The following is a 12,736-nucleotide window of genomic DNA, read 5'->3' as shown; positions in this document are numbered from 1 at the left end:
TAATTACATCGACCAGTAGCATTCTTCTCTTTCTATCGGTGATCAACCATGTTAATATAAGAAAAGTGCCCCTTCTGACCCATCTATGAGGCTAATAACGCCCATGTAGTCTGCTGATATAATGTTGAAGCAGGAGCAAAAGGTCACCTCTACATTCTAATGTGTTGTTGGTAAAGGTCCACATTTCAGTTCCGTGTTTCTGAAGGAATGATTTAACATAACCCCTGACATTAGCACTTATAGGTCCCCTTGGACACCAAGTTGAAGAGTCAAGCGACACCTGAACACTTTAACCCAACTGATAAAGTTTCTGGAAGCAGTGACAACATAAGCATTTGGACAAAGGATTTGTGACACAGTTTTTTTCTGACGAGCTGTATCTGTGGGCGTCGTTGGTGGCACTTAGCACCAATGCTGGCATAGTTATTGTCAGGCTCCTGTTGCAAACAAAGACCATCTGCCGTTTCCTGTCTACCACGTTCTGCCACACTGGGAATGTGGCAGTAGTCAGTGACTGAGTAACTGAGTGCTGTAAATCGTGTCCGTCCAATGAGCATTAAAGGCCTAATCAGAGGAAGCAAAAATCCTTCAACACATAAATCCACAAGCACGCTGAACTCTCTATCATTTTGGCGTCGGGTATTGTCAGTCATTCCAGAAGTCTGCCTACTTACAGTAGTGACATTTTGATTATATATGCGTCATGAGCGAACAAAAGCACTCACATTCCAAGCAAAGGCACAGACAACATTACAATGTTCTTATGTTTTTGAACATAACCCGTCAACCAATTACAAGAAAGCTCTCTTGTCTTTGAGAAACCGGGATGGTCATCGCATGGTCATCGCAGTGAGGGTTGTCAGGTTTGGTACCACTGTGCGGGTACCTGTGTTTACCAACCTGATTTTCACTCATAATAGTAACTTGTATCAGAGGTTGCAGGTAAAGTTGTCCTGCTCTTCTGTTCCTGCTTTTTCTCAGACTATTTCTCCCTTGGACCTCCTCTGATTTGTTTTCCCTTTTCTCTTCCTTCATTGTTAAATTCATCTCTCTTGTGCCTCACCCTGCTAGAATTCTCCAAAGGCTCCCAGTTCCATTTATCTCTCCACCTCGGCTTTAGTAGTGTCTGTGTTATGTATTAACATTTGGCAAGGTGATTTTGTTTGACGTTTGGCAAGTTCATGGGGCCAAGATTTTGGTGTGGTTTCACTTCATTATACAAAAAAACTGAACCGTTTGAGTCAACACTGAAAAGGATTTTGTGTCTATATCAGCTTAAAGGACATAGCTTTTCCAGCAAAAAATAAATAAAGAAGTCATATAACTAAGCTGGGACAGAATTTTAAATAAAGGACTGTCACTATCATGATTCTGTTGGACACTGTTGGCTTCTTAGGTTAAGTCCACCCTAAAACACTGATTATATTTTGAGGCATTTTGTTTGATTTAGGGTTCAGTTCTGTTTTTCTGTTGTTGTACTGGCTATACACTGTTTTTTGTTGTGTGAGGAGTATTGGATTTTGTCCCTCTGCTTTTGGAATTGTGAATTTCTCCTACAGATTGCATGTCTTTCCTTAGCACACCTGTTTAGTGTCCAGCCTCTTCAGCCCTGCCTTTGTGTTGCCACTCCTTGTTGTCTTGTTACCCAATCAGAAAGTTTCCCTGCCCCCTCCTGCTGAGCTTCATCTTGTGATTAGCTCCTTGTGTATTTATACCTGTTGGTTCTTTGTTTGCTCCTTATTTGCCATTCCCTGTGTTGAAGCTGAATCATTGCTATGTGTGTTCTCTTTATTTTGTCTAAAGGAATTTATTCTTGAGTTCCCATTTCCTGCCTGGTGCTTTCTCTGCATTCAGGCCCATCTACTTCAAACGTGATATTCCCTGATGGCAAATAATCTGACAATAAAAATTACAACTTTGAGAGGTTGATGTTTACATTTATCTAATACTTTGTGAGCAGGACTTTTTTGGCTTAGCTGTAAATGATGTATGAACATTTAAAGTTATTTTTTTTTCAAATATATGTAGAGGTAGTGGGGGTTTTCCCATTAAGTGATAAATCAGCAGCACCTATGAATGAAGCTTTGAACTATTCCGTACAGGCCTAAAATAGAAATGGTATAACATTTTTGGAAATTTACTTGGACCCATACAGGGCCAATTGGGTTCAGGCAGGAATGAAAGCTCTATGATGGAGCAGTGAAAATGTCAAGGATTACTGGGATTTGCATGTGCACCTGCTCGGATAATGTGCACTCTACAAGGCTCAGTCATGATCTTGGCTGCATTGATGGATGGAGCCTGCTCAGATGCTTGCAAATTTTGTGGTGTCATGTCATGTTGATCGAAATGCCTCATAAGAAGAACCTCGGTATAGATCGTGGCTCTGGTGTCCATTCGTTAGTTTTCTGCACCACTTATTCATATTCACATTTTTGTATGGATTCATGCACTCATTTCTACTTAACTAGTTCAACAGCTGCGAATGTCAAAACAGAACCATAGCAAACCAAGCTTTAGTTGATTACTTAACCCGAACCTCTAGATGGTTTTGTTACACAGAACCATCTGAGAAGCCATTGTTCGATACTACTTGGAAAAGGTTCAGGCTTTTTTGCGAACGTTTCCAGGTGAGACGTTGGTGATGATGGTAGTTTGTTGATTTCACACATTCATCCACACTCTACACTCAAGGGCGATATTAATTGCTCACTTAATTTCCAATTGAGCTGAACTGCCCTTCGTTGGACATTATGTAGACAATAATAAAACTGTGGTTGTGACTGCATAGTCTATAATAGATAATAGCAGCAGATGGACGCCGCCACCGGTCGGCAAACATTAGGCCTACTGTTTGACATTTTGTCTAATCTCCGGAGATGCAGAGCAACACAATATGCCAAATGTTCCGCACATTAATTATATTCAGCCAAACTAATTGAATTGATGTTATTGCTTGCTCTCTGTACCTCTGGCGGAACACCGTTTTTTGAATTTCCGTTATGTTTTGATTGAATCATTTTAAAATGCAAATAGCGCTTGCTCCTCCCTCCAGAAAGCAAAGTATGCTCTGATTGGTCAGCTAGCCCGCTCTGTTGTGATTGGTCAATGTTTCACATTTCAAAAAACTCTCCCTGCAGAGACTGACAAATGAACATTAGGTTTCAAAGGGCTTTGAACTCAGGTATCCTGAGTGACAGACTGCTGTCTTAACCACTACACCATGGTAGATGTGAACATCAGCTCTATCTTTTTCTTTTATCTTTGAGTGCAGGCACATAAAGTTACGGAAATGAAGGAGAGAATTCAATCGAGCTATTTCAGGCAGCTCAGGGGCAGTGTTTCTGAGGGGGAGGGTAACTCCTTTTAGGCGTGGACTTCAGGTTTTACATTCTACGGACCTTTTACATGTAAAAAAAATATATAACACACTAAAGAAGAGGGGAAAAGTGGAAAAGCATAATAGGGCCACTTTAACATGGATGCCTAAACTTGACATGAATATGTTTATAATTCTAACTCTAATCCAAAATGAAGGTAGGGACTTTTCAGGAATTTTTATGGCACTAGTAGCTGTATAACAACAACAAAATTCAAAATATCTACAGAAGTAGCGATACTTAAAAGTAACTTTGAGGAACTTTCAACTAATTAAGAAACAGTTTCAGTGTGACACTGATGCCTTTATATGACCGACATAAGTAAATGTTACCATCAGCGAGAAAACAGGCTATTTCTACATAGTTAGACACCACACTGCTGGAGAACCAGGCCGTATTGCTGGGCCCGCTGCAGGGAAGCGAGGCACGGGAGAACCACAACTAGGAATGAGCGGGGCAGACTGTCAGACCCTGTTGCAGTAAAATGAGAGGTTTTCTGAAGGGAATCTGGTGCTCGGAAACACTACCGCTTTTGTCCACAGGGACCACCAAAACATAGAATTAAAGTTCCTTGCAGTAGCTTGAAGTTCGGAAGTTATGCGACAAATTAATCAACGTTGATCTTTGGGTTTCACCTGACCTCCTTCCTTTGTTCAAAAAAGTGAAAAAGAACTGTATTGTTTTTCCCCCAATATCTTCAGCATAACTGGTTCTCAAGAAAGACCTTGGTTTCTGAAAGTGAAAGCAAAAAGTCTGAAAAACATGACCACACAGAGCCAAACAAACTTACAAAGTCTGCCTCTTTGTTCTCTTCAGCCTCTTCATCGTCACTCTCCTCACTGTTCTCATCTGAATACAACAGGAAAAAAAGAGCAGCCATAGTCAGTGTTCTACACGTTTGTTTGGAAGTCCACTCCCAACTTTCAGTTATGTGAACTATGTAAACCTGTAACACTTTACATGGAACTTTTCGCTGCTCTGATTTGGAGGAACCCGACCATGCCTAAACATTGGTACGTCATACTCACAGTTATTAAATCTTTACATGTGTAAAGTTAATTGACAATTATTAAACATGATTTCAAACTTACTTGAAGACTCCTAAGACAAATAGAAATAAAAATGTTGGACTACACTTCATCCAAAAACATTTAACTGTACATAAAAAATATAAATTCTCAATCCAACAACAATGCAGGCTAGAAAATGCAATTATCTTTGAAGTTGCTAAATTTAAAATCCAGAGCGTTAAACAAACAGCAAACCGCTATTTCCCACGCACATTGTGGAATAATGGGAACCTGAGCAGAAAATGAAGTCACACTGTTTTGTAGCAGGTCTGGCTGCATTTGAGTCCCTGTGACTGGCCCCACTTGCAAGCTAATTGCTGCCCCTGTGCACTGCCCCTCTGCACTGCGCTCGAACGGCGGTGTCAGCCAATAAGGGCTACCAACGGCATGGTCGCAGAAGCGCATCACCCGCCCTTCGGTTTTTACCACCAGGTTAACTATAAGCTCTGTCAGCACGGTTACCATTGTTTCCACTCTTTGTGTTGGTAGCACCATTAAACCTGCTAGCCTCCGACTTGGCCGTCGCAATGTTGAGAGCCGTGTGGAGGCAATCCCTCAATCAATGCTACAAATTTGTTTCCAATATTGACCAGCTAACCTTAAAATGTCCCCAAATTGAAATTACTGTGTGTTATATTAATCATCCCCCGATCAAAATCAGGAACTGCTATCATAGGTGCGTCTGCTGAATGTTGACGTGAGGTAAATACTGATACCTGGTTCTGCATCCATATCAGGGACAGCATGCGATCTTCCAGGCAGGGGGAAGTTGTATGCAGACTGGTCTGATGTCAGTGGAAGAGGGGTTATAGGAAGACACTTTCTCATCAGCTGCACAGAGGGCTCCACCAGAGACTCCAGGCCTTTGCTCAGCAAACATGTCTGCTGAGAGACAAACTCAGTTAGCAGAATGTATGGAAGATCACTTTGCTGTACTAACAGGAAAGACAATGTGCCGAAAGACATCCATCAAATCCATTTCAAATAATTTTTGCTAACAGATCTTACTGCCCGTTATGCTTTATTTATACGTTTGTCCAGCTGTAGGAGCCTCATTTCCATTGTGTGTTACTTTGTGGGACAACGTTTATATATGACACACTGCCGAATCAAGCACTTCTGGTCCATATGCTGGTATGTAGGAGTGGATTTGGTAGTTTTTATTTTTCAAAAAGATATAGAATTATTGAATTTGAACACTAACAAAGTTCCAAAACTACAGTTTTTATTTGGGATGAAACATTCCAGCGTCTGGACCACACTCCAACATTGTAATGTCACAGTCGGGCTTTCAAAACAAAATGAACACACCAGTTTGGCAAGTCTTCAGGTACAGAGATGCTATTATGCAAATATGTGCATGTGATACACAAAAACATGACTTAACGTGACTTAACTTACGAAGATGACCTAAAGTAAGTAACGTTGACTTTTCCTCTCAAGCCGTTATGTTTTGGCCAACAGGTTTACTGATGAGAGGAAAGGGTGAACTAAAGAAAAACACTATGATAAAACAAGGTGTAAACTTATTTGTTTCAAATGTGAAAATAAAAGGTATAGCATTAGCTGTTTAAACCTTGATGACCAAATCTACCTAGTTTTTTTTCTGTACCAATCAGTAAACATGGCCTTTCGATAACATCTCACTCATAAAGCATACAAATGTGACATCTTAAATGAGCTGTAAACAGTGAATGAAGACAACATTACATTACATACCAACAACGCAACCAAAGGCATCAGATTTGAGTAAAAGTTGACAAATTACTTATTTTCTTATCCCCTTTAGCATTGGATAAACTGGGCCCATCCTTTATTACAAGAAAGTAGATAATGTTGTCCATATATTCCTTGTGCCAACTGAGCTGATTTATAAATGAAATTGTGTCTGTTTATCTATGAACACTTGGTATAACAATATCAATAATGATTGTGAGGAATTATTATTATATATATTATTATTATAACAGTAATCAGGGAACATAGACAGAGAGACTGTATACTCAGTAGCCTATTAAATGCATTATATTCATTTTCTTGAGCAAATCTATTTGTTCTTGAAGATTAAATTTAAAAAAAGCCCTCAACATTACTGTCCACTTTTCAGGTAGCTCTCGACCTCGAAGAGATTGGAAAAAACATAATGGTATTCCTTAAAATTAGTACTTGTTGTACCTAGCACCATCTTACTCAGTGGCGAAGCGTCACATGACACAACGTCTTAAGTAAAAATCCCTCCACTTCGCCGTTCTTCTGAGTATTTGTTTGACCCATCAACCACACCTCCCACACAACACTTTTCCAACTATGTCCGATATTCTGATTGTCTGTCTGATAATGACACGGATTGGTTGTCATTTGAGTTAGTTGGAAGCTAGGTGCATCCCATACAGACGTAAAAGGGTGCCTCGTGTGTCTGTAACACGGTACCACAGGCCACTGACCAAGCAACTGGCTGCCACTAAGGTATTATAGCACTGACTTTGAAGTGCTAACTTGTTCATTAAAGCATTAACCTTGGGACATTGAGTTTGGCTCACAGAACATTTGAAATGGAGCCATCGTAAAAGCAGAACCCTACCCAAACCAATTAGAGTGAATATTATTTGACTCAGGTCCTGGGTCACACCCTTGACAGAAGGAGACCTGTGAACCTGAGAAGACCTAGACATCAGAGTGGCTGTTCTCAGTATGGCTTTCTGTTTATGGTGTGGAGGAAAAGATTTTCTCTGAAGGCTGGAACAAACTGGCCCTAAATATGTGGAAAAACCTCTATGAATAGAGAAGGGAGACTGGAAATACTAGACACTGACATGTTAAACAGCATATATTTATATTAGGTTACACTTACAACATGTTTACATGCGTTAATGCTCATAATCCGCCTTGTTTTTCTCATCCTGGCTGTCTTGCATCACCACTTCACACCCTCTCCCTGAAATGCTCCGTGTAGCGCTTGCTCCTCCCTCCAGAAAGCAAAGTCTGCCCTGATTGGTCAGCTAGCCCGCTCTGTTTTGATTGGTCAACGTTTCACATTTCAAAAGACTCTTCCTCCTCTCTCTTTTGTTGTTTGAGGCGGGCCAAACTAGCCGGAAAGAGTTTTACGTCACTTCCGTAACATTGTGTCCTCATAAAGTTACGGAAGTGAATTCAATGGAGCCGTTTCAGGCAGCTCAGGAGCAGTGATTCTGAGGGGGAGGGTAACTCCTTTTAGGCGTGGACTTCAGGTTTTACACTCGACGGACTTTTCACATGTACAAAAAAATATATAACACAATAAAGAAGAGGGAAAAAGTGGACAAGCATAATAGGGCCACTTTAAGACATCGTACCTAAAGTGCAGTACTTTCTACAAAAAAAATCAAAGAAAGAAAGAAGAGGGGAAAGAAAGGCTTGACAGATGAGCCCAATACAAAAGTGCTCTTCCTGTTGGGGACATTGACTGTTTGTGTCGCGATATAAGAAAGAAAAAAATGAACCACAGTCCATCCCAAAAGTAGGGAAGAGAAAAATTATAAAAATGGAGAAAAAAAAGATTCCGGAAAAGGATTAATTGAACATTACCTGTGTCGTTCCATACAGCAGCCGGATGCCTCCCTGGGATACGAACTCCTGTCTGCCCACAGTACTGTGAGTGACCTTATGGAGGCAGCGCAGCAGCGAGTGGCAGATCGGCACAGCGGCGTGTTGGGATCCCTTGCCGTGCCAGTTCTCGTAAAGCCGCAAGAGGCCAGAGACGTAGCCCTTGGATACCACCAAGCTAACATTGGCCTCTGTGAGGGAGAGACACAGACAAACACAGGAGAGGGAGGGGAGGGATGTGAGTGCTCTTCCTCTGTTGACACCGCCTTCAATAATGGCTGACAGGACAGGATGTTGGCTGAGCGAATCCACGTGAAATCCAGGAATGTGTACGAACTCAAGTGTGCCTAAAGATCAGGGTTTCCGAGTGTGTCCATTTGGCCACACAGTATCATTCAGTTGCTATGCATACACTCTTATCCACATAAACCAGCAGCATAAACACACATGAAATTCCACACAATCGATCCAGCAACAACAAATTCACACAGCTCAGATAGAGTTGTAGTATGAAAACACACTGTAAAGGGGTTCAAGTTATAAGATGAAAACAGAATGGACCAGCCCCACCCTAAAGCATACACTGCTTTATGGTCTATTTGATACTAAATGGGACCATCATTTACTAAGACTTGAAACTAGCGATGAGACCATAAACCCATGTTTACAATGTTTACTGAGGTAATAAATCAAGTAAGAAGTAGACCTTTATACAATCAGACTTCTTATTGTAACCAGTGGAAGCGCCCCCTGATGTCCAGTAGAAAGAATGCAAGTTTATGACATTACCGCATTGGCTTCACTTTTCAGACCTGGAGTTTGCCTACAGCTACCTACCCACAAATTATGAAATAAGACAACCACCCCCCATATCTGAGTATCGCTACACATGTCTTGACAACTACTTTAGTAAAGGATGCCATATTTTTTAGGAGTTAAAGTGTTAAAAGTTTTTTTTTGAAGATTAAAGCATGTAAATGTTCTAGCAGAAAGACAAAATACAGGTATACACCTGAAAATGAGCAGAATATGTCCACTTTGAAGTTGAACTTGTGTCTTTCCCAGTGTTTGGTTATACTATTGCATATGTTGTGTTAAGCTTTTAGTGTCTTCAGAACTGTGTCCAAAGACTACAAGATTGAAACCTAAAAGAATCTGGAGGCCATGAGTTATACAGAAGTGAGTTTTCAAGACTTCTGAAGCCTGCTGCTCATCTTGGGAAAAGTTAGCCGCTATTAGCACAACACTCCATAACTGTCAGCGATTCAGTGGCATTGTGGGTAATGTGGGCATAAGTTTTTGAGAAGGAAGAAGTATCAGAGGAATAAAAAAGATGAAATCTCTGGTCATGCTGCATGGATTTTGATCCTACTTTTTATTTTGTCCTTCATGAGTCCAACAATGTTATAGGAGTGCAGTGCTAAATCTGTGGTGATCAGTGTAGAAACAGCCCTTAGGACATTACATCTGTGATCCTTGTGAGACTAAAACACATGATCGGCTGCCGTCAAAATGTTGTGTAATTTGGCTTAAGAAAATTGCAAGGGTTCCAAGAACAGAGCCCTGATCTTCTCCCAACTACGACTTGGGAGAAGATTTATTTTCCAGCAAGACAACGACCCCAAGCATACAGCAAAAGCTACACAGAAATGGTTCAAAGACAACAAGGTGAATGTTCTGGAGTGGCCAAGTCAAAGCCCAGATCTCAATCCAATCGAGAATTTGTGGCTGGACTTGAAAAGAGCTGTTCACACCCGATCCCCGAGCAACCTGACAGAGCTTGAGCTGTTTTGCAAGGAAGAATGGAGAAAAATTGCAGTGTCCAGATGTGCCAGCCTGATTGAGACATATCCACACAGACTCAGTGCTGTGATTGCAGCCAAAGGTGCATCTACTAAATACTGGCCTGAAAGGGGTGAATATTTATGCAATCATTTACTTTACCTTATATATTTTTAATTAATTGACATTATTTTGTAAAAATCTGTTTTCACATAGATATTAAAGAGTTTTTTTTTTTGTTGCAAATTCTTGTCAAAAAAGCCAAATTATATTGACCATGATTTCATGTATCAAAGCAACAAAAGGGGAAAACATCAAAGGGGGTGAATACTTTTTATAGGCATTGTACATCGACATTTACTCATACATTGCTGCAGACATACAAACTGTGAGTGCAAACGCCAATTTCCGAGGCCCTGAACCACCAACCAACAAACCAAAAACCAACTCAACAGCTAGTTAGGTAGAACATAAAAGATCAAGCCAATCTGAACTACTTTTCAGATTGGCTGGACTATAGCTGTAATGATTAATCAGTTTGAGGGGAAAATCAGTTTGAGGGGAAAAAAAGCTTAGAAATAATTATTCTGTGCTTTCAACTTCCTAAATGTGAATATTTTCTGGTTTCTTTACACCTTTATGACAGACAACTAACCATCATTGATTGGTGGACAGACATTTTAGAAACCAAACAACTAATCGATTTAATGAGAAAATAATTAACAGATAATTCAACAGTGAAAATAACTGGTGTTTGCAGCCCTACAGAAAACTCTTCCATACTCACGTCTTTATAGCCGTTGAACCACGTCTTTACAGAATGATGCATGCGCATATTATGTATTCTAAGGTGAAAAGTACAATAAAATCATCCATGTGTCATGACAGCTGTGACAATTCAGTCTTGCAAAAGGTGAAACAGTGACAATTAAATATGTTCCTTAATGCAAATATTGACATAAATCAAATTCCATTTAGAATAAATATGGGTAATTTTTTACCCATGTTGTGTGTTACTAGGTTAGCGATACAAAAATGTTTTATAGGCAAATAAATAAATAAACAAATTTTTAAATAATAACATTGTCATAATAACGCCACATAAAATGATGAGGATTTCATGAAATACTGAGTAATAATGTGCTTAAAAGGCAACGAAAAATGATTCACTCAGGTCCCTTTTGATCCATCGTGCGCATCAAAGGGGTTAATTAAAACTGCACTGTTTATATATTATAATAATGATATAATAAATATATTATTATTAGGCAGTGTACAGTTCATGGTTTGCGTTCAGCTAATGTTAGCGCTCAACATACTCCATTTATGTAACAAAAACATTTTATTTCGCGTTACTAACATACTTATTTTAACCCAATCTTTTCCTTATCCCAACAAAGTACATTTGTTGCGTAATTAAAACTTTAAACTATGTAACTTTGAAAATATATTTTTGAAAAAAAAACACACACTATGTATGTAATATGCCGATGAAGTGAACGCAAACTTGTCAGTTCATTTTTGTAAGAACTAGTATGAATCTTCCAAACAGAGTAAAGGGTAAAGAAATGGCCGCTGCCAAGAGTGCAGATCCAAGAGCTGTCCTGTTGTTCATTTTTCACCAGCGGATTAGACTTCTGCTGGGTGAAAACTGATGGCTAATTGTTGTATCATTATCCTGTCTCATCTTATTTGTGCCACTAATTACGTCCCCTTTACAAGTTGTCATTATGTGGTAAAGTCATTAAGATCATTTAATAAACAATAACCATAGTTTCAATTTGGTTTTATATATTATACAACTAAAGATTCGACTATTCCTTTAGTCAATATTTATCCTCCCTGGCCCAAACGAAGACACTGATAATGGAGAATATGACTTTTTTTCTTCATATTTAATACAAAGCCAATATAATCACTGGGAAATACACACACACACACACACACACACACACACACACACACACACACACACACACACACACACACACACACACACACACACACACACACACACACACACACACACACACACACACACACACACAAATGGGAAATAAATCCACATTTGCTGTATGGGAGCTATAGAAAAGGTGAACAATTGCTCAGCACTTATATCACCTATTGCACCAAACATTGATCAACTATAAATTCAGAATAGGCACATTCTAATTGTTTCAAAAGTGCAAACAGGAGGAACCCTTATCTGTAGGTCCCAAAATCACCATGAAGGCACTTATTTTGTAGGTGAAGATAACTTCAACAAATAAAGCTAATGTGTTGAAATAAGTCTAAAAAAGGTTTTCATTTGCGCCTTAAAAAGCAGAGACAAACACTGCAGTGCAGCGGGTTAGATGCCAAACACAGACTAAGTGTTGTTAGATTAGATTATGCTCCCAGAACAGTTGGGATCAGGAAGAAATTACTTCATACAGAAATATTGCTCGCCAGGACCGAAAAATACTTCAAATCTTCAAATACAACTTGATATTAGCGTAATTGTTGCCTTTATGTTCACTCCAAACATTGCATTATAGATCAAAGTGAAACACTGAGAGCGGGCTCATTTCGATGTTCTAGTTTATGAGCGAACGCGTTCCCCCTTGATGTTTTGTGCAAATTGGCACTTTGACATGAAGCGCAGCACAATATTGCATAAATCATGGGGAAAAGCTCGGAGCCCTCTGGTTCTCTCTCACTGCCTCTGGAGTAGTGACTCTCTAAACTGTCACCATACACAAAATATGTCCGTGAGCTTCTGACAAGAGGATTAGAAAGACAAACTGTGTACACAACAAGAAAAGAAAAAAGTTTAGACAAAAGAGAGAGGGAGGAGTGAAGCATATATGTTTGCCGACTTTATTCCCAGAGTTGATCTGAGTTGATCTGCAGTCCCACGGGGTCATAAAAGGGCCCGCATGG

The 12,736-nt window shown here is 39.7% G+C and overlaps 1 protein-coding gene across 1 annotated transcript in view; it reads right to left on the bottom strand.

The window, feature by feature from the left end:
- The window catches only part of LOC129108670 (cytosolic carboxypeptidase 4), a 132,592-nt gene that overhangs the window by 77,057 nt on the left and 42,799 nt on the right, over positions 1 to 12,736 (bottom strand). The window contains exons 9-11 of the mRNA XM_054620550.1: positions 8,015 to 8,223; positions 5,167 to 5,332; positions 4,171 to 4,229 (exon numbers count right to left, since the gene is read on the bottom strand). Coding sequence (XP_054476525.1) covers positions 4,171 to 4,229; positions 5,167 to 5,332; positions 8,015 to 8,223 — 434 coding nt within the window. The remainder of the gene's footprint in view (positions 1 to 4,170; positions 4,230 to 5,166; positions 5,333 to 8,014; positions 8,224 to 12,736) is intronic.

Source organism: Anoplopoma fimbria, chromosome 19, assembly GCF_027596085.1.
Source record: "Anoplopoma fimbria isolate UVic2021 breed Golden Eagle Sablefish chromosome 19, Afim_UVic_2022, whole genome shotgun sequence".
In the NCBI taxonomy this organism is placed as follows: Eukaryota; Metazoa; Chordata; class Actinopteri; order Perciformes; family Anoplopomatidae; genus Anoplopoma; species Anoplopoma fimbria.
Note: the sequence above shows the minus strand (reverse complement) of the source record. Positions and strands in the feature narration are given on the sequence as shown.